Below are 22,980 nucleotides of genomic sequence, written 5' to 3'. Positions count from 1 at the left end.
TCATTAATATCAAATCATATTCTTTACATCAGTATTGTTCAGAAGCTATTAATGTTATGAGAAGTAGGGTCGGTTCTGACTCTGAATTTGCAAATGGTAATATAGGAAGCCACCTGGACTGAGTTTTGTTGTTAAGAAACTTAATTCCTATTGCATTTGTCCAGTTGATACATGTGTTTCTAGCTCTTCTGCATGAAATTTTCCAGCAGCCTAACAGCCATTTAGTATAGACTCTGCTCCCACATTTGCCACTGGCGCTACTTAAAATGTTGGAAAAGTTACTCAAGGTCTTCTTCACAAAATGGAAGTGATGACACAACTTTTGTTATGAAGAATGTCAACATTTTGAATTAGCTGTATGCACAAGTTCCTATACCTATATGGAGAGTGTATTTATTTTCCTGTAGGTCTGTGGATGCCATGTTGTATTTTGAATATGAGGTGTAAATTCAGAGCAAGTTTATATTTGAACATTTCAAATATTTAAATTTTCATTCCTAACCCTTAAAAAAACCTATATTTTAAATGGATGGATTAGGTTGAGAGGAAGAGCATGCTTTTTTTTAACACTGGCAGTAAAACAACTGGTGCATGAGCTATAGATGCTCTTTGAAATGCTTAGACAACCAGAAATAATTTTTTTTATTATTTTTTGCATGTACAGCATCATGCAGGGTGTACAGCGCATGCAAAGTCTCCAAGCAGACATTAATGCTTTGCTGGTAGTTTCAAATGCTTTCCCTGATTATAAAATGAACAGAGATGGTGAATATCTCTAGTAGATAGTTTTCTCAAGAACTTCAATTTATTGATGAAATGGAATATGAAAATGTTTCATTTCAATTTCCTAGGGTTTATTCCTTAATTTAGGGTATGAGTATTTTCAGTACTAGATTTGCTAAAAAAATTTCTTTTGGCAAATCTAGATCTTAAGAGCAATTTAACAGGGTTGATTCAAGAAAGTGTTTGAGAATGTGTATCAAGCAAAAGCCTTCTGGATTTTAGAGATGGCAGAGGGGATCTACTGCATAATTCAAGTGTCTTTTGCTGAATTAAAGCAAGACTGGGGTCTTTTGGTTTTTGGTTGGTTGGTTTTTGTTAAGTATTTCGTGAGAAGCTGGTTATAAAATAATTTTCCTGCTTTCCTCTCTCTCTTTTTTTTTTCAATTTCAGTAATCTTTTTTTCTTTTCCTCTGTTTTCCCTATTCTTTCACATACCAGCATTTCATAATTATTTTTTGCAAGGGCTTAAGCACCGAGATTCTTGATTCCGAGATACGCTGTAAGACCTGTTGTCAGAGTCCATTAAAGTCAGTGGAAGGATTGTCACTGAATTTGATGGGCCTAGACATAAAGGTCTACCTTCTAAACTCTCTTTTTCACCTTTCTTCGTGGTCAAGCAAATTTTACCTTTGCATGCTCATAATCGTTACCCATACTTTGAAATGGAATCCCAAGACCCTCTGAGTTCAAGTGTCCATCAGCAAAGTAACTGTAGTGTTGTGTAGGAACTGATCTACTGATGCTGGGGGGGACAGAAAACATGTAAGTTATTTTGTCTTACATGGCTAAAGAAAGAACTAGAAGATGCCTGGAGCGTGAAAGTCTTTGACAGATACACAGTTGTACTTCACATTTTTCGTTGTAATGCCCGGACTAAAGAAGCAAAACTTCAAATAGCATTGGCCGAAATTCCACTTCTGAGGTACCTTGAGCTGTGTAAATCACATACTGATATTTATATATTTTAGTGGCTATTTCTTTACAGTAACAAAAATGGTAATACTGTACTGTAAATAAAAATGACACTGTTTCAGTGCTTGCATAATATGCTCAGTGATTGATTAGAGCATAGAAATATTTGCTCTAATGTCATTGTTTTAAGCTTCTGCAGTGCTGACAGGCAAAACCAGAAAGTGTTCAATTTATAATCTTACAAAATATATTTCTCCTTAAAAGGTCCCGGTTCTTTTTAATGTGGAAGATGGATTGCAAGAATGTGTAGGAATTGGATATGTGTATCCCATATAGAATATTGATGCATTTAGTAAGGAAAGCTGTAAACAAGGAGCATTAAAGGCATTAATTTGTTTCTGAATTTTCCATATTTCTACATTACATCGCATAGAAATATTTGTACGTGGAAGTGGGTGTAAGTTGCATGGATGTATCAAAGGCATCTTTAGCTCTCTGAAATTTCAGAATAGCCATTATAATTTGCTAAGAGTGTTGTATGATTTTTTCAAACCACAGTTGAGGAGTCAGAAAAATTTGGATTTTCTTCGCTAGGCTTCTTGCAGTGAGCAGATTTTATTTAGAGCTCTGTCATTTAGTGGTTTTGTTTGTACTACTGGAATATCACTACTGCTTCACATTTGTTAGGCATTTTAGGGTAGCTTGATTAAAGAAAATTGCTTCTAATTAAGTGTTACTCCACTGCCAGGTCAAATCTGAAAAATGAGGTGTCTCAGCTGGATCAGCAGAGAGGTGGATCGAGATACATCATGGGCTCAGGTAAAGTCTAAATATTCTTATGAATTAGAGGATTTTTTTTTCTCCATAGCCTTTAAACAAATTTAATTGCATCTTATTTTGTTTGGAGAAGGCTGGAAGGAAAAACTGTTTGTGTTCTGCATCTAAGTGAACGTACAAAAATTTATTGGAAAGTAACTTAAATAATAAAGTTTTGGTTTGTAGTGGTTCAGTAAGTGGCCATGGACAAAGTATTTGCTGCCACAGGGATTTATCATAAGTGTACATGGTTATTCTAGAGTGCTTAGCATATGCTTTAATAATTACTTATCACTCTGACTCTTAGGCAAGAATACATAGTTTTAGTTGCTTATTTATAACTTCATATGCCCTAGTGCTAACTCACTTGATTTCCAAATGCACAACATCACTTGGTTTACGGTTTCTGTTGTAGGCTATTCTGTCAATTATTCATTTGTATTTTTCAGGTGAAACATTCATGGAGACACAGAATCGTGTCTTGAAAGAAAAAGAACTTAAAATTAGGAATGCCCTGGAGAAACTAAGAAGAAAAAGGTCTTTGCTTAGGACTCAGCGCAGAAGACGCGAGTTTCCGATTATCTCAGTAATGGGCTATACTAATTGTGGTAAGCAAAAACTCATGAAATTGTAACACGAAAGAGCTTACATTGTCTAATTTTTAATTAGAAACTCTCGCCAGAATCTCATTTCAGTGTGAATAGGCTTCATATTTTAATTAGTTTTTAAATTGTGTAATGAGTATGTGTCAGTTAGGATATAGTTAGGAAGCAAATGATGCTTCTTGTAGTTAGATATTTTTTTTCTTCAGTCTTGAAGACGTGTTTTGGAGAAATGCCTAGCACCTATTATGCAAAAAAGATTTTATATATAGTGCTGAAGACCGTACTACTAGTGTCCCTTTATATAAATCTTTCTTACTTGATCAGAATGGATAGAGAGATGGAGAAAAGTACATGGGGTTTTAGGTCACTGGGAAGGCTTGAGGCATAGGCGGAAAGTTCAGGAGAGTTGGCAGTTGATCTGAGAAATGTGCTTAAGAAGCGCTGTAGCTTTTCATTGGTCGATGTATAGTGCTCCGAGATGCTTTCATAAGAGATTTTAAATAAAGCTGAAGTTTTTCTTGTTTTGGTTTTGGTTTTTTTTTTTTTCTTGTATCTTACACAAGTGAATTCATACACAAGGCATAAATGGGCTTTGGACTATACACTTTTTTCAGGTTACATTGTCTTAAGACCATTTCATTTTCTTATTCAATAGCTTTGTAAAAACAAACTTACCTTGCGCTAACTTTGTTATCGGTTATATACTCAAAGATTTGGATTACGTTGTATGTTTTACTTAAATGTCATACTTCCATACTTGTAAAGCTGAAGATTCAACAAAATATATATATATTACAATTTTGTACACATAATTGAAATACTTTAATGAGGGTATATACTGAGCACTTTAGTTTAATGACTGAATTCTGTGAAAGATTTGTTGAAGTTAAATAAATGACTCTAGTATTACCTTCATGAGGAAATGCCTAATAAAAGCATAAACCTAATAAGATACATATTATTAGTGCTTCTGTTTATTGTTGGATTTCACAAGTAAATATTTAATTGTTTTATTTGACAAGAGAAGCACTGAGGAGTCCTCACACTGTCATGGCAGTGCCCTTCAGATAGTCTTAGAGGTGAGAGATGTGGGGTAGGTTCACTTTGCAGGTCGGTTCAGTCTTTGAGCGTCTTGTGATTTCACAGCATAGCTTGCAGACCTGGCCTTACATCCAATTCCTTGTTACAAAAGTGAATACTGTCTTTGGATTTCCTAACACCATATAGATACCTAATCATAGGCTAGATTTAAATTAGTGAAATAGATCTGAAAAGATATGTTACATCAATACCCCTCACCTGAGCCATACAAATTAAATTTTTATTTGGAACAAGCCATTAAAATCTTGTCCTTTTTTTCCTTAATTAGGAAAAACTACCTTGATCAAAGCCTTGACTGGCGAAGCAGGACTTCAACCCAGAGATCAGCTGTTCGCCACCCTTGATATTACAGCCCATGCTGGCTATCTGCCCTCACATATGGCAGTTATTTATGTTGACACTATTGGGTTTCTGACTGATCTTCCACATAATCTGGTTGAGTCCTTTTCAGCTACATTAGAAGAAGTGGTTTACTCAGTAAGTAGTTGATGATGAAAATTGAGAACTCAAATTAATTTCCTTTTAGATAATCCTCACCCCTTCAAAAAAGGGGAAGTTAATTGGCATGCTGTTCTTAGTGAAGTATCTGGCTGACTATAGTATATAGTCTTCTAAGATAATGAGGTAAATATCTTACCATAAGCCAATTTTCTGACACTTGAAATTATGCAGAATATATAGATGTGAAGACATTTCAGAAAGGGTTTATTTGGAGTATGTGTCCTTCATGATCTGTAAACCAGATAAATCAGATTTTGCTTATTGAAACCCTAAACAGTACATCAGGGTAAGTTGAGGCTAGCTTTCTTGAGCATTAAAAATGAAATAAAGCCTCTGGAATTACCTGGTTTTAACTTTAAGGTTAACTATAGCACTAGAAGTGGGTGGTTGTGATGTGATGCAGGCATCATGTAATAAACGTAAATGTATTTTTCCAATCATTTTCTCATTAGTTTCCCATGTTACATCAAACTGGAAAGCTGCATATACGCAGACATTTAAACAAAAAGCCTGTACTGTCAAGGGTAATGGAATTCAGTGGTAACTGAATGCCAGAACGCTTCTGAGGCTTAGACTCTTCACCATGTAATAACAAGACTTTCAAAAACTGGCTGCAACTACCCAATTTGTCTCTTATTCTGAAGTGTTAAGTTAAAGGCAAGAAATTTACTTCTCAGTAATTTTCAGGAGTTTGAAACCGTATCTGGAGCAAAGATGATGAAACATTTTGAATGCAAATATTGAAATTGGTTGCCTAGTTTTTATCATGGAAAACATGATCGTGAATGTACTTGAAACTGATAACTTTTGTATAAAGCTTTCTAAGTGAAGCACAGTAATAATAATAAAAAATAAAATCATAAATACGGATAAGGAGAATCTTCTGCATTTTGAATATGAAAATAGAATTACAAGTTACATGGGGTTTTTTCCTCCATTTTTGAAACAGTTTTTCAACCATGACTCTTCTAAAGCCTTTTTAGAGTTCACTCTTTTTTCTTCTCCAGTATTTTTTAAGCCTTATTGTTATGCAGCCTTGGCTTTGAAAAATTAGATCAGTTACTATTTGAACTCTGAATTCTGTAACTAGCTTGATTGACAGGGTTTGTTTCAGGGTTGTTGGAGGCAATTCATACACACCGTGGAGTGAAAGACTAAGCTGCTACAGATTTCTCTTCCATCATGGTACAAAAAACAGTATTGGTTTAATACTAGTCTAGTAGTTCATTTTACAGTGTTAACCTGCCAGTGTATTACCTAATGGATAGGAAAGCATTTTATATGAATTAGCAATGCAAAAATAGCATAAAATCTCTGCAACTTGTAACTGGTGTGTTTCATTAAGTAACTGTCTTGTATATTGATGCTTGCTAGGATCTGATAGTTCATGTGAGGGATATTACTCATCCAGAAACCGTCCTCCAGAAAGCAACTGTTCTATCAGTTCTGAAGAATCTTAATCTTCCCAGCCATTTATTGGACTCAATGGTAGAAGTTCATAACAAAGTGGATTTGATAGAAAGGTAAGCAGGAGATGCTAAGTGTACTTAAACATTTCTTATGCTCTGGAAGCTTTTTAATTAGTAGCCTAGAAAAGAGCTCCCACACTTCTGAATACATTTGATAGAGTTTCTCAATCTTTTACATATGTAACTATGGTCTTAAAAAGAATTAATTATCTTTTAATTACAAAGAAATCACTTGAGTCATATAAGAAGTGGCCTCTGTAGGAAGGTGCCATTATAAAGTAACACAGTTAAATTGTCTCTGCTTGGATTATTTTCACAACCTAATCTTCATGAGCAAATATGCTAGCAATCGTTACCTTTCAGGTATAAACCCACTGAAGAAAATGCTTTACCCATTTCTGCTCTACATGGACATGGTTTAGAAGAGCTGAAAGAAGAAATAGAGAAAAAAATTTTGACAGCAACAGGGAAGAAGATTCTGACAGTTAATGTCAACTTAGAGGGACCTCAGCTAAGGTAAATAATTTTGAATTGTAAGAAGGACTTGGAGAAATATGAAACTCTTAGTCTTGTATGTCTTAAAATTTCCAAATCATATCATACTAATTTTAATCTGCATTAAGAATTACAGGGATAATTAGCCAAGATTTCTGACCTATTGAGAAAAAATAGCCCCTAGATACCCTAGAGTCTGCTTCTGAAAGTGTCCTTCACAGAGTTGTGTGTGTTAGTACAATAAAACGTGCCTCCTGAAAGACCATGCCACTGGTCCTGGAGCCAGATTTCTGATAAAAACACAAATCTGAAAGATATATGAAAACACCATACCCTATTTCGAAACAGCAAATGAGATGTTAAGTGAAGCACTTCATCTTAAAGTGTTAAATTACCTAGATTGGAACATGCTGACCTAAAGCAAAGATCACGTTTTACACAGTATGCCATACCTTTAAGATGCTAATATGCTTTTACTTTTACAGTTGGCTCTATAAAGAAGCAACAGTCCAGGAAGTGGAAGTCATCCCTGAAGACGGCACAGCCAGGGTGAAAGTGATAATCGGCAATTCTGCTTTTGGAAGATACAAAAACCTCTTTCCTAACAGTAAGATTTTTATGCCATAAAACTGCATCCTTTCTAGGTAAAGAAACTGACCTCAATAAGAGGATGTGAAATAGAGTTAATGACCTGTTAGCCTGGGTGGGTGTTGAAGAGTGTATTTCTTCCACAGCTGATGTTTTTGATGCATTTTAGAAAGGGACACTCTTTGAGAAAACTTCTGTTTGGAAACAGGAAAAGCTGTGAGCTTCATTCTGTCAGCAAGTGCAAGGACAGCACTAAATTTTTAATGTTAAAACAGTTGTTGGCTAAAAGCTGTAGACCTCAAACAAATGGAAATCACTGGATGGCATCTGAATTAACCTTCAGAAAAGTACCAAGTTTCTTATATTATATAAATAGAGCTTTTAACCCTGTTTTTCAGATAAAATAGTATTTATTATAGTTAAGGTGTCTCAGATGGCCCCAGGAAAATGAAAGCTAGTGAACAAAATGTTGTTGGCTGTATGTAAATAATACAGATGGGTTCATGCATTCTGCTTGAATACATACTTAAGTAAAATAACTGCCATGTTTTAATTGCGGTGAAGCAAAAAAACCCCATAGATTTGTATATTTAAGCAATAAACTTACCCGTGAACATCTTTTACCCATACAGTTTTCTTGCCTACCACAACTTATCCACAATACCTACTACTGTGTCAGTTCTTAAAGAGAAAACACTTAAGTTACAGCAAACCATGGATTTTGTGTGAAATTATTTCACAAAGAAAAAAAAACCCAAAACCTGATCCATTACCTGAGTTATGAATTACTAGTGGGAACCAATAAAACAATCGGTATCACAGAATGGAGAAGCAAAACTATTTCAGTCCATATTACACAAAGAGATCAAGTTTTATTAGATAGAGTAACAAGCCACTTGAGGGTACAATAGATAGAGAGGCAGAAAAACATTCTGAGTGTGTATAATGTAACAGGTAGTGACTCGAGGAAAAAAAAAATCAAAACTGCATTGACTGCTCAGTATGAAGTACACAGAGGTAAGAACAAGGATAAAAAGCCCTGTAAAAAAGCATTTAGGAAGTCTTTATAAATGGAATGTTTGGATGTTTACTCCTACATATTCTGCAATTGCAAGAGATTGCATGAGGAGGTAGCATCTTCGCCTTTCATGCTGAGAAGTCTAAGCTGAGTTTGACCTGATACCGAGTAGCAGTTGATTTCAAACTCCTGCAGACATTAACATCTTGCCAGATACTTGAACTCAGCTTTTGCATATAAAGTGCATCTAAAAAGTGAGGTATATTGATGAAGCTGCATAGTGAACTTCATACAATGCCTGGTTTGGTTTTAGTCCCGATGCTTGCCACTTCTCTTACCTTCCGGATCATCTGTTATTGCACGGTTCATTAAAAAAAAAAAAGAGAGAGAGGCTTAATATGCAGTGGCAAACAACATCAAACCCTCAGTTTTTACATAAGCAAAAAATACTTACTATAGACGTACTAAAACAGGTAAATAAAAGACCAGTTGTGAAACTCCAAATGAGTATGACAGAAGCCAAGAATCTGTATTTTTAGAGCAGTTTGAGTTTAGATAATGAATTTGTTTCATATGTGTTTATTTTCAATGTAAGGCATATTTTGGCAACAGCTAATAAAACATATTTCATTACCACAGCCAAAACAGTCTAGGGGCCTAGTTTTGGTATCTTCATCACTGCAGAACTGGCATGAGTGATAAAATGAGGATGTGCTCAAATACACATACCTCTTACAAATCATAAAGAATTTTGTGAATACCCTGTTGGTAAACAGGCTCACAAACTCATACTCAGTACACAACAGTACAGCTGCTTCTAGATTTTTAATGTTAATAATGTATTATTGTATGTATAAAAATTGTGTCAAAGAGGATTGTCAATACAGTATCTTTGATATATCAAAAATATTTTTAAACTCTTCCTTTTGTATATTTAACACAAACTATGAAAACAGACAAGTCAGTTTCGTACCGATATAAAATACTGAGAACCGAAGTTACAAGCGGTGCACAATACATTTGTGATTACAATACAGATAAATTCTTATCACAAAATAATTAATGCAGCTACTGACATATTTCTCCTTCTTGTTCATATGTAAAATAAAATAGGATTAAGTTCTTGGGACTCACAATATTGACAACTGCTACAGAGTCTAAGCACTTCCAAGTAAATTATACCTATACCGTAGTTCTCTAGAGACTTCAGTCAGGTCAGTCTGCTCTCTTTTCTGTGAAGGCCTTGAAACCCTGATGATGTTGAGAGTACTTGTCTTACTGAGTCTTTAAAACATCCCTGGTTTAAGTGAACTGGACCTTTATGGGATCCAGGATGTTTAAACCAGGAGACATGGAATGCAGACAAAGCCTTTTCAGCTTTCCACAGATTAAGAAGCTGAGAATGAAATGTTATTTGTTCCAGCCCCTTTACTTTGACAGTGTAATGGAGGATTAATTTTTGTGTTAAGTTCTATCACATCTTTGACAAAATCATTGTTTCCTATGAAGTCTCCAGCAATGATGTTAATACATTCTTTCTTTGGTCCTGGATACTGCTGCTTTATCCAGATTTTCAAGCATGGAAGACTCCGGAGTGTCATTTTCTTCAACGATCCAAATGGGTGTACAAGAATATACCTTAAATTTTCAGTAAGGTTAATCCCTGCTACAAAGAATTTTCCTGAAAGAAAAATCAGAAGGTGACACATTAAATATTCCTTTGAGAACAGAAACTGCTCGGCATTGCATTAACTCCACATGTGTGGAGTCAGTTTCCAGGGACGGGGCATCTACCACCTCTCTGGGCAACATGTTCCAGTGTCTCACCACCTGCATAGTAAAAAAATTCTTCCTTGTATCTAGTCTGAAACTCTTTTCGTTTAAAGCCATTACCCCTTGTCCTATTGCAACAAGCCCTGCTAAAAAGTCCTATAAGCCCCCTTTAAATACTGAAAGGCCGCAATAAGGTCTCCCCAGAACCTTCTCATGCATTTCCCTTGTCATCAGCACTGCTTAAAGCAGCAAGCACTGGATTGAGGAAGCAGTCTGCTACCTGTGAGAAGGACAGCAGCTAGCTCTTCTGTGCAGAGGGATTCTTTTCCATGGGGTCACGCAAGTGAAGCGACTGCCGCAATTTATATAGTCTGTGCATGTACAGACACTGACACATGTATTTGCAGCACCAAAGATGAATGTTGCGCTCGCAAAGGGTGGGCAGAGCACTCAGGAACACGGGCGCATCTTGTGCACAAAGTGGTTCTATCCCCTAATGCTACAAACACCCAACTTCCTCTTTGTTTCGCATTGCTGGACCTGCCCCTCGTTTCCTCCGAGCGACTCCCTGTGCCTACCTGGACGGCCCATCCGCTTCATGCGCTCTAAATACTGGATAAGAGCGCGCGTGGTAGTTTTGTTGCCCCACCAGTACGGGATCGCGGGCCAGAGCTCACAGTGCATCTCCACTTCCACGTCCTCTTCGTACGAGACTATCACCTGATGACCATGCTGCCACATGGTCCGCAGTGTCGGCACCACCTAAGAGAAAGCATGCCCCGGTTGAAGTCAACAACACAGCCGTGTTTCCAAAATTCAAATACTGAGGTGTGACATCACCCTGCTAGAGAGGCACAGATTTGGCTCAAATAAAGCTTTCCAGCGTACAGCCCAGCAGGTCGGCTGGGTTACAAGCTGCAGGAGCAATAGGGGCCTGGGAACTTCAGCAGGTTCCTCCTTTTCCTCAAACCATTCAACTATGGTAAAGTACGTAACTCAAGGTCTTACACCTGTGTAACGAGAAACCATCCCCATGCACATACCGCTGCTGAACATTTGTTGGGAGAGAAAGACACAGCCCATTTGGTGAAAGGAGGTAGGAGGGGGGGCAAAGCCCTTACGCCCAGCTGTAGGAATACAGACACGGAGAAGCAGGAATAATTTTTGGCAAATGATCCAAATTCGTCACTGTAGCCATCACTGAAAACTGAACTGCTTAAGACTTGGTAAGGCTAAATGCAAGTCTTCAAGAGATATGTTAATTTTGATTTCTCTAAGTGGAAAGTGTCTGGAAATGGGATGCTCCAGACATTTTAAATTGAGAGAGGGGAAGACTTGAGACAGACACCTCCTCAGACAGAGAGACCGGCTGAAACAGGTCTGTTACAGCTAAGTGTTTCAATACGAAATGACATTTTCCAATACTCAAATGTTATCATCAGACAGAATTGAGCCCCTCTGACTAGTTTTATTTGCAAAACCAATGTATTTAATAGGTATCGGTTTTTTAAGAATGTTGTGGTTAAAAGCTGTGTCTGTTGCTTGTGAAAAGGAAATGGTGGCTTTTTGATGTTCCAATTAACTTATTAATTAAAATAAAAGCCAAAGGCAGTTGAAAATGTTTTATGTATGTCTTTGAAGAGAGCCAAGGGGTGAATGAACATGGGAATCCCTCTTCCTTTATCCAAGAAAGAGAGAGTGCGAGCCCCAATTAGGTCAGAAAATACTGCAAAATTAAGACACAAGCCACTCAAACTACAAAAATCCATGGTTGACAGAAGCCTTTGCTTTACTCCAGCTGCCTTTCTAAAGCTGGAACCTCTTAAAAAAAAAAAGTGTGGGATAAGAGCCAAAAAAAAAGCTGTCAGAAATGTGTACATGAGCACAGGTGCCTATTTTGCAAACAAAGCAGAAATGAAACTGTCAATGTCTAACAAGGGATTTTTAAACCCTAGTAATCCAGATCAAAGGAAGACACCTTGAATAGTTAAGGCAATTAAAATTTTAAATGCAATGTAATGTTGTCACGCTGTGGCCTGTACCAGTACTACATACAGACCTCTACTTAGCAGTTGCCTCATAAATACTTTGACACTTACTTTTGTACGATGATAGAGTTGCAGTCTTGAAAGACAGCAGGGACCAGATTATTTTAGAGTAAGTGAGCAAGCACTTGGTTATTTGATGTTAAATCTGAACCTGCAATCCTGAAAAACTCCACAGCTACCTCACCCGCAATGGTATCACCTGCAAAAATGGTGAGATCCAGTGTGCTGCTCACAGACCCCATAGAAATAAAGTCTTCCTGCTTGAGGGCAGTACTTGGCGTTTCTTTTCTCTAGGGCCCTTCCTCCCTCCCCTGGACACAACTCAGAAACATTCTTCAGTCAGGTGATCTCAAACCATTCGTTCACCACCTTCCTTCAACAAACTATCAGCAGCAGCTGGCCCCTTTTGCAATTAATAACTTACTTTCTTCTTAAGAGCTGGCCATGTGTCTGAAAGCAAATTTGACCGTCTTCTCCAGTATTGCTCTGCTCACCCACAACTTATGCGCTCAGGTTATTTGGGGAAACAATAAAACAGTGTCACTCAGGTCCTCAGTTATTCAGCTGAGGCCTGAATATTCAGAATCCCCTCGTTTTGCTGAGAATTGTTCTATTTTAACTCTGCTGTACAAAATGCTTTGAAATGGTAATACTCATACATACACCAGCTTCAAAGGCTGAATTCGAATCCCAAACAGGGTCATCATTATCCAGTACCCCTCACATCTCCAGAGAAAACCCTCTGTTCCTATGCATCTTTGAAATGTTAATTGTTTAACCACTAAAAGCTCTCACACCTTGCAAAAAAAAAGGAAGCTAAAAATCTCAACATCTAAAATTTAGCAATCAAATAATTTCTGATCATTTAAATTAAGGCTTTTCTGGAGGCCTGTGTGACTGAAAGCATATTAGGCTGGTTGAAAGGTCAGCTCCAGCTCACATCGAGGAAAGAAAGTCAATGCCACCAGAAATGCACCGAGGGCAGAGATGCTATTAAGAAGGATCTTGACAGGCTGGAGACATGGGCTGACAGAAACCTCAAGAAGCTCAACAAAGGCAGAGTCCTGCACCTGGATGGATTATCCCTATGCACCAGGACAGACTTGGGGCTGGTGGGTAGAAAACGGCTTTGCAGAAAAGGACCTGGAGGTCCTAGTGGACACCAAGCTGAACACAAGCCAGCAGTGTGCCCCCAGGGCAAAGGTCAACTGCAAACTGGTCTGTATTAGTAAAGGCACAGACAGCAGGTCAAGAGAAGTAGTTCTTCCATTCAACACTTGTTGGAAGAAGTAGTTCTTCCATTCAACACTTGTGGGTTTGCATCTCCAGTACTTTCTCCAGCTGGGGGTTCCGCAGTACAAAAAAAAAATAAAATCATTGACACGCTGGAGTGAGTCCAGCAGCATGCAACCAGAACGAGCAAAGGCTGGAGCATGACATGCAAGGACAGGCTGGGAGACCTGGGTCTGTTCAGCATGGAAAGGACTATGGACAGGTCTTACTGCTGCCTACAAATACCTAACAGGCAGATGCAGAGAAGACACCTCAGAGATGCATAGCAAACGGATGAAAGTCAGCAGACACAAGTTACAGCAGGAGAAATTCTAGTTAGACAGACAGAAGGAAAACACATTTACTGTGAGAGTGGTCAAACGCTGGACCAAGGTGCCTAGAAAGGTGGTGGAATCTCCAGCCTTGGAGATATTCAAGGATGGACAGGACACAGTCCAACATAACTTTGAAGTTGGTCCTGCTTTGCATGGTGGGGTCGGACCAGATGATTTCCAGAGGTCACTTCCAACCTAAACTATTATAAATAGCATGAAAATTCATTTATAATTACTGCTGTGAAAAGGCAGAAAATGGATTTTTTAAATTCTATAAATATAGTATGGACTATATTTATAACACACACATAACCCTTTTTTTTTCTTTTTTTCTTTATTTTTCCTTTTTTTATTTTTTAAACAAAACTGAGACAGGTGAGTGGATAGCAGTTGTGTCCCTACTATTGTCCCACAACAAAACAGATATGGCAGTCAAATTCAACTCCCTTTTCCACACTGTGGGATGTAGGTTTGCTTTATCTCCTCAATTTTATTACGTAAAGACCTATCTCTGATGCAGCAAATGTTACTTTTCCTAGGTTAAAAATACAGTGAAAGTAGACTGTATCTAAAAGTCTGGAATCAAAGATTTCACTGTAATATATCATTCTTACTGGAGGAAAAAAGGACCTCATACTTACATTTCTGGGACACAGTTTACACTGGAAAATCTCTTTTATACAGGCAATAAGATGACAATGAAGTTTCTTGGTTAATCCATCAAAATTCCTGCAGGCTAAGATAACAACTTCCTGAGGATGAGTTTCCAACCACCTCAACACTTCCCACAGAATATCCTACAAGAAAGAGTCACAGCAGCTTAGAAAGTCATCTATGCTATGCAGGGGAAAGGATAAAAATCCAACAGAGCACTGAGGGTAGGGTAGACTCGCAATCGCAGTAATGAAAATCAGCGTAGGTTTCTGGAGGATGGCCATCTGACAGCCCACATGGTGTTCCAGAGAGATGCACCCCAGGGAAACCTACTTTCTGCAGGTGTGTGCTGGTTTGCTCTGGATGTGGACCTAGCACACTACACTTAACAGCTTTGTATTTTGATAATATCCATGAATCTCCTGCCTAGAGGCAGGTGAGCAGTTAACCCATCTTCCCAAGCTTCTTTGAGGACAAACGTGTTAGTGGCAAACTCAAGAACGGGGAAAAGCTCTGCGCTTGCTTAAACATGACAGGACCCGTTTCCCCCCATTTGTTATGGGCAGTAACAACTCCTTGAAGACCATGTGTAATTAGCAGAGTAGTCAGGCACTACACCTAATGGTCTACGTGAGCATGCCAGTCACCATGAAATCCCAAGGCATGAAGGGTTCAGACTTAGGAGCATGAAACTGAAGTTTAGCCGGTTAGTCTACCAAGAAAAAGCTGTGTTATCTGGCTGTGCCTGGTCCCAGCAAATGGGAAGAAGATGTAAACTACTCCACAGTGACAGACCACACACAAAGAGCAGCTCACAGTAGTTTCTTCACAGTAGCTGACAGTGATTTGGTCATGGGATCCAGACTTGAGTCTCTCTGTCTTTTACTGAAATACTTTTTCCTCAAATAAAATGTTTCTGTGATTTTATTAGGCTTTTAGTACCTTCTTCTCTTTAATAAATACTCTCCTTACTGGGGAAACAGGATTGCCCTGGGTAGCATCCTGGGACAACACAAGATAAACCCCAGAAACATCAGACACTTGGTAGGGGGTAGGCAGTGGAGGGCAAGGCACAGCAGCTCCTGTTTGAGGATGAAGAATTGATTAATGCTCCAGTCTGACTTGCAGCTGCTGGAACTAACTTCCAGCCCTGCTGATTTTCTCTAGTTTGAAGGAAAATAAATAACCTACTCAGAAAACCTTGGGCTAGCATTTTCAGATTACGATGGCTCTCAAATAAAAGAAACAGCACTGTTTTTATAGCTATCCCAAAGGTAAGGACAATACCTGTACAGTAACAGTTGTGTAAACCATATGCACGAAGTACAAATTCATAGATGGATCGTTAGCCTTGTGGGCAATCCTGAAATCCAGATATCTAACTCCGGCCTCAAGTTGCTCCGTCACAGTCAGTACCTGAAAGGTGAAACAGAAGACAAAGGTCCTGAGAGCCTGGAAGAGATTTGTTCTTTAGTTTAGAAAGCTGAAAGGGGTGTACGAAGTCAGCCCTATGACATTTTTCTCAGGTCTTTCATCTTTAAAATGGCACTATATAGCAGCAAGTCACAACTGTGAAGTATTGTACTCTCTGACAAGAGGGATCCTGATTTCCCTGTGGCATAAATTGCAGGTACAGATTAGATTAGTTTCAGACCTCTGTCCTTGTTGTGTTCTGAAAGTTAAAGATCCATTAACCTGTGCATAAAGACAAAATTGCTCTTCACAAGACTATTTGTATGAACAAAAATTGCAGGATCAGCACCTTAGAAATGCTGTATTTATTTTATTAGATCAAAGACTTTATCATGGTGTCTCTGTGGAGCTCATTCATCCCCAACAGAAGGAAAAACAAAAATAGAAAAAAGTACTGGCTATTGTTCTTTTTCAGGATAAAGTCTCTTTAAAAGTTTGAATTAACCCGTAGGAGTCCTACAAAACAGAGGTGCTCCTTTATTTCCATTTCCTTTGGACCTCTCCTACTGGATTTGAGGGCTGAATGGAACAGGTGACAAAGCTGAGTTTCTGGAGCAAAAAGTCCCAAATTATATGTCTCTTATCTATATCAAAGCTCTCTTTGCATAAGGAAATAGAATCAATTTAATTAAATACATTTAAATGCTAATTTGTCTCAGTTCAACCTGCTTGTATGGACAACACTTTTAGTTTGCGGAAAGAATACAGCGCACTGATTTATGTCAGAAAGGATTCACCGAAAGTTAAATCAATACCAGGTGTTGCGTCTCAATAACCACACTCATAGCTTCAGTGCTGAGACAGAGCTTCCACACATGGCAGGATGTTCACCCTACCTAGCTTCAACCACCTAAATTCCTGTTCTGAGGACGGGAATTTAATCTCCCCAGGCTGTGCCTGAGCTGCAGGGCTGGGGAGCATCCCAGCCCTGGGGTGCGGGTGGTGCGATGGCTGGGGCCAGCAGCTCCCTCTCTGCCTGCTTGGGCTCCACCAGGCTGGAGCAGTTGAAGGAGCGATCTGTGCCCAAGTCCCACCTTCGCTTGGAGCACATTGGAGATGGGAATACATATGGCTCTAAGTCATATATAACCTTTATGGCCAGAAAGAGCGCCAGATTAAATAGTTGCCCTGAACTGCCCTTTGGATGAATTCATTTCTTTCCATTGACTGCATGACTAGACAAATTAGACTCCCTAGTTAGTCACCTGGATTTGGATACTGAATTAGGCAGCATGAACACTGCCCCCAAGGGCAAAGTTTAAGAGGAAGCCTTGGGGGCGATGCTGCCCAGTGCTGCAATCTCACATTGACATCCAGGGCACGACTGGAAGTTCCACACCTGACGTCAGCCACTGCGCGGGAAAGATTTGGGCCTCTAGACTAACAGCCATAACAGCCAGGCAGGACCTCCTAGGCACTGGGCCATCCAGGAACCTGTGGGTCCTACCACTGGTAGGGCTCCTTGATCTCTGCTCTGGATACCAACGGGTGGAGTCACCTCCTCGCAAAGATAACTCGAGCACCGCAGAGCTAAGGAGGGGCAGGATCGCAGGCGTGCCTCTTTCCCATCAGTGCCAGGCCACATCCCCCTCAGCACACTGGGTTTGGACCCGAAAATTACTATAATGATGCAAGGAGCTTGTTTGTCACCAATGGGGTCACTTCACCGGCCAGCAACCCACAAGTTAGGAGGTATCTAAATCTTTCATTGGCTTCAGAGTAAAAAGCAGCTCAACACAAGGCACTGTGCCAAGCGAGGGCCTTTCCACGTCAACTCAACACTGCCATTACATATTCGATATCTGGTAGTGTCTAAGGCTCCAACTTGCCAGGGCTGCTCAAACGCAACAAAAGCAGCCTAGGCATAATTATTGCTATTTCTCAATAAAATAGTTTTAATTCCCCAATAATGAACCACTCCTTCAATAAGAACAAACGTGAAAAGACTTTTGGTACCTCTTTGATGCCAGGAAAGTCTTTTCTTTAGAAAAATCTTCAAAAGCTCTAGCTTAAATCATGAACCCCAATTTTGTCCTTAACATACACTTGTGAGGAACAAAGAGATACCTACTAGCTTAATATTTAGATATTGTAAAAAATTAAACCTTACGTGAGGGAGCACACCTTCATCCTCTTAATCTTTATGGAAAAAGAAAATTCCCTTCAACAGGAGTTTTGTCTTTGCTGCTGGGTGAAATATTTCCACAATGTAGATAGGGAAAACAACTGACATCTCACATAACAGTGATAGTAAAAATGACAAGCATTACCTTGTGAACAAAGTGCAAGAGAAAACCTCTTCTGATTACAGTAATATTAAATGTTATTTATAACAACAATAAACATGTGAAAAAGGACATGAGTTTCTAGTAGCAAGCGGTCAGCTTTAATCAACATCTTTGTCTATGTATCACCCCTGCCTCACCTACATGCTTTTTCCCCACAAAAGATCTGCTACATAAGGCACCGATCTCATACCCCAACGTGCTGATTTTGGATGGGATAGAGTTAATTTTCTTCATAGTAGCTGGTGTGGGGCTATGTTTTCTATTCGTGCTGGAAGCAGTGTTGATAACACAGGGATGTTTTCATTATGGCTGAGCAGTGCTTACACAGAGTGAAGATCTTTTCTGCTCCTCACCCCACCCCACCAGCGAGCAGGCTGGGGAGGGCACAAGGAGTTGGGAGGGGACACAGCTGGGACAGCTGACCCCAACTGACCAAAGGGATATTCCATACCATGTGACATCATGCTCAAAAATAAAAAGCTGGGGGAAGAAGAAGGAAGGGGGAAGGTTCAGAGTGGTGGTGTTCATCTTCCCAAGTAACCATTATGTGTGATGGAGCCCTGCTTTCCCGGAGGTGGCTGAAGACCTGTCTGCCCGTGGGAAGCTGTGAATGAAACCCTTATTTTGCTTTGCTTGCATGCACGGCTTTTGCTTTACTTATTAAACTGTCTTTATCTCACCCCACAAGTTTTCTCCCTTTTAACTTTCTGATTCTCTCCCCCATCCCACCGTGGGGGATTGAGCGAGCAGCTGTGCAGTCCTTAGTTGCTGGTTGGGGCTAAACCACGACACCCAAGCACAGCAACCCATGACAGGACAGAATTTCTGGGCAGCAGGCTATTCTTCCATTGCACATGGGAGAGTGTGACCACTCTCAGCACTGCAGCACCAGCTTCAGCTTTGCCCAGGCGTGACGGGAACGCGAGACAAGAGTTACCTGTGTTGTAGACCACTTCATGATAATGGGGTGCACAATGCAGGGCATGCATTTGTTTAAGAACTTCACCAGCTTGGATTCGTTGCCACTAACAGCAGAGTTTTTATCCAAGCAGTAGGTCATAGTGTCATGACTCCCTGTAGAATACAAAAATAAATGTACAGAAAATGTCATTTCTTAACTACTCAAGCACCACAATACATGGTTACATTGTGTGCACACACCTGATACACAACCCCATTTCCAAATCACACACCTATCTTTGCTGACAGCCTATGTAGTTATGGCAAAAATGTGGGCTCTTCTACAGAGGTTGCTCACCTGACATAAATAAGCTTAGCGTGAAATCCTCGTGAACAGAAGGTATTCAGACTTTTCAATAAAGCCGTCCCCATCTAAACTACACATCACTGTTGTTTGCCTCAAACCACAATAACTAGCATCTTCCACTGAAATAATTATCTTGATGAGAAAACCCACTTTTTTTCAGTGAATAAACAGCTGAAGGTTGAGCTTGTCTAGAATTTATATTGTTTCCAGAGTTGTCCAAATGCAGGATTTCATACTCCATTCCCATCATCTCTGCACAGGAAAATATGACTCAAAGCAGAAATTCATCTTTTTACACCTTTGACTGGACCTACTTCTAACTTGGCACTTTAAGCATTTATATCTTAAATATCTGGTAAAAATGCCCTCCTGAAATAAACACCCACATCCCTTACAAAAACAACATAAGAGGTGGGCGCTTGAAGGTTTCAGAGGCAAATCCAAGCCTAAGGTTACATGTGATAGATGGACAAGATCCACCTTTCACAGACTTCAAAAATTACCCGACTCTTTCCAGCACAAGGAAATCCATAGGGGCAGGGTAAGCATCAGAGCCAAGTACAGCCTGCCCAAATATTTCACTTCTTTGAAGTCTTAATAAATCTGACATGTCTCTTGTATCACATTTAGGAGAAACTCTTGTTGCAATTCACAATTTTTTCAGGACAGGCAACCAGTGATTTTGCTAGCTTTTTCTGTTCCACTATTTATTCTAATTTTATAAAGCATCAATAAGAAAAGCTAACAACTTGGTAAATTGACTTGCTGGGATCTTTACAGAGTATCTGCAAGGAATTTGCATCTCAAATTAGTTTTAAGTCTTCTGTTAAACAAATTGCTACCTGGTGCTAGAAACTGCCTCCTTGAAAGGTCAGTCTTACTGGTGCCAATGGCAAAATTTCTAGTAGCCAAGGAAAAGGATGAGATTGTATTTGAAATAAAGAAAATTCTTTGAAACTGTCAATAACACTCATTTTTTTTCCTTTTAAAATCTGGTTTCTGTCTATTTTCCTGCTTTAAACATGGAAATCAAGCTTATTGGAAGATCGATGATGAGGGCGTGCAATCAAGAAGTTTGTCTTACAAGATGTAAGAGTTAAAGCATTAAACACTCATGGACCAAATCCAAGTCTGAGAGAAGTGAACAGGATTCCATCGATGGGTGTTGCACCCACTGATGCCAATCAGCAAATGGATAGTAACCTTTCATTTAGGTGTCTTCTTGTGATGTCAGTGAGTTAGAGTAACCAAAGGAAGACGAGTATACCTATGACACACCAAATATGACGCAAAGATAGTGAGCTAGCACCAAACCAGGTAGCTCCAGAGCTTGAAGCAATGTCTCCCCAGCAGCACTGTGCAAACCCAATGCTAATTACTGACACTTGCCTCTGCCTCCTCATTGTGCTCTCAGAATGCACTCCCTCACACTCCCTGCGTGCCTCTTCTCTATCTGAGATAAGCTTCCACTTCCAAACTGGGCTTCCCCCAGTCACTGCTCCCTCTGAAAACCTGCCAGAGCTGTCTTGACCTGGTTGATCTTGATCTGGTTTTGTTCTGACCTGAGCTAGACCAGTTTCATAGGTCAGCTGGACAGCCACCAAAATCTTCCAAGCTAATAGCCCGCAATGCTCCGTAAAAAGTTCTCCAATGTTTGCTTAAATGGGCTTGTCTTCAACTGTTCTTTTCTTCCTGCCTGTTCTCCATGCAGGCATGTTCACGAGAACAACAAACATTCACAAGCATAACAAGATCACCATTATGGAAAGAGAAAGTCAAAGGCACACATCAGCAGGTTCCCAGCTTTCTACAATGTCCAAGACACACCACTCTGAAAGCTTTTTAGAAACAATATAGTTCCTTTTCCACCAAAAAAAAAACAAACCACTGAGCACGCTACTGACTTTTTGAAGGATTTTTGCAAGAAGAACAAAAAAGAAAGAAAAAAAACAGAGGAGAATATTACCTTCTTTCTTCTGTCATAAGATAGATAGTTATTTTCTCTTCTTGATGGTTTAATAAGAAATCTAGAATTTTTTATAGCATCTGTCCTGACATTCTCTAACATAGACTTTATCCGAAACAGAAGTGCAGTTATTTTGAAGTTAACATCAATTTAAATTACATACCCAAAAAGTCACCATGAAATAAGTTTCTGGCTTTCAATTTTAATCAAAACTCCACACTCTATTAGTTCATGAGGGGCAAAGAAAAAAAAATAAATATGAACCACAGTTTTTGGGTCCTACCAGGGCTCCACCCACTGAAGACAAGACTTGATTTTTCCCACTATCTCTAAGTATATGTCTTTGCTAAAGTTAACCTACGATCCCGGAGCCTACGCAAAACATTCATCTATGTGCTGTGCCGCTTTCCACCCAAACTACCTGTCGCATCTACATGTGTGAAAGAAAACATGGGCTAGACTTTTCTTTGGTACCATTTTCACTGTGGAGGCAAAGAGTATCACCCAAGAGCTGACAGTCCTCCAGTGCCTCCCTACACACCAGTGAAAACAAGTTCTGCCTTAACTTCTTTGGACAGAAGGAGGAAAGAATAGAAAAAAAAAAAATTAAAATCATCTAGTCAAGGCAGAGAGAGAAGCAATAATATGCTCAAAGAAAGGCTAAAGATACACAGGTCTGAATGAAATACCAATGAGGACACCAGCTATAGCGCAGCTGTATCTACCCCTAATAGGATAAATTCAGTTTTGTGAGCAGGGTAATGCAGAAAAGGCACACTCTACATTAATAAAAACCTATGTTAACTAAAAGTCTCCATCCTCCTTTTTTCATACCTTCACAACCTCTTTTAAACAGTACAAAGAAAAAAATAATAAGGTAAAATGTTATTTCTCTCCTTTGGGAAACATTTTATTACGTAGGAAGTGGCAAGAACAAATTAGAAAAATCTCACCATTGCCCACATAAGCAAATGCTCAGATTATTAACACTGACCTGACAAGATGATGCACAGGGACTGCAAAAGAGTCCCTCTTTCTTTCTTTCCCTCAATAAAAAGAAAATAAAATCATTTTTCCCCCCTCCCCTTCAAGAAACCCCAAACATTATAGAGTATAAGTATTCGCATACAGGCAGACATCACACAAACCCTGCCCCAAGCCCTTCTCCCACACACTGACCCAAATAATAAATGTAGCCATCCTGAAATGGGACAAACAGGATGTTCCAATGCTTAAGTGACACACTAACAAAACAGTGGAGAACAAAAGTTAATCTTTACCTGGAAGAGCTAAGTTATAGAGGGGAATATCCCAGAGCTTCTCTGGTAATCGTGACATCCATTGACCATTTTCATGGCACACATGAACGGAGGTTTGCAAAGGGCCTTCCATTAGTGCCTTCTCTAGGACTTCATAGGGTGTTCTGGCAGGGAAAAAGAAAAGAAGAAGAATAAACCATTGTATATACTGTGGTTGAATTAATGCCATTGCACCTGTGCAGAACGGATTTATACGTGCTATAAAATGCCAATCCTTCACTCAAGTAGTTGCAGCAAAATGTCAAGAGCTTCTCGGCCACAACATACACCGCTTTTTGATAACATCGTCTCCCAGCA

The 22,980-nt window shown here is 39.3% G+C and overlaps 2 protein-coding genes across 2 annotated transcripts in view; one reads left to right on the top strand and one right to left on the bottom strand.

Annotated features, from left to right (window-relative positions):
* The window catches only part of GTPBP6 (GTP binding protein 6 (putative)), a 9,913-nt gene extending 2,466 nt beyond the window's left edge, over positions 1-7,447 (top strand). The window contains exons 3-10 of the mRNA XM_009882120.1: positions 184-224; positions 1,575-1,705; positions 2,444-2,514; positions 2,961-3,119; positions 4,486-4,694; positions 6,093-6,241; positions 6,551-6,703; positions 7,168-7,447. Of these exons, the coding sequence (XP_009880422.1) occupies positions 184-224; positions 1,575-1,705; positions 2,444-2,514; positions 2,961-3,119; positions 4,486-4,694; positions 6,093-6,241; positions 6,551-6,703; positions 7,168-7,309 (1,055 nt within the window). The 3' untranslated portion in view covers positions 7,310-7,447. The remainder of the gene's footprint in view (positions 1-183; positions 225-1,574; positions 1,706-2,443; positions 2,515-2,960; positions 3,120-4,485; positions 4,695-6,092; positions 6,242-6,550; positions 6,704-7,167) is intronic.
* A 2,229-nt stretch (positions 7,448-9,676) lies between these two features.
* Positions 9,677-22,780, bottom strand: PLCXD1 (phosphatidylinositol-specific phospholipase C, X domain containing 1). The gene is made up of 6 exons (XM_009882111.1): positions 22,645-22,780; positions 19,069-19,205; positions 15,658-15,786; positions 14,358-14,513; positions 10,640-10,823; positions 9,677-9,969 (listed from the first exon to the last, which is right to left on the bottom strand). The coding sequence occupies exons 1-6, from the start codon at positions 22,754-22,756 to the stop codon at positions 9,677-9,679; spliced, it is 1,011 nt and encodes a 336-aa protein (XP_009880413.1). The 5' UTR covers positions 22,757-22,780.
* Between the last annotated feature and the right edge of the window lie 200 nt (positions 22,781-22,980).

Source organism: Charadrius vociferus, unplaced genomic scaffold (assembly GCF_000708025.1).
Source record: "Charadrius vociferus isolate BGI_N301 unplaced genomic scaffold, ASM70802v2 scaffold273, whole genome shotgun sequence".
Classification (NCBI taxonomy): domain Eukaryota; kingdom Metazoa; phylum Chordata; class Aves; order Charadriiformes; family Charadriidae; genus Charadrius; species Charadrius vociferus.
The sequence above is the reverse complement of the archived record's forward strand: the minus strand, read 5'-3'. Positions and strand labels throughout refer to the sequence as shown.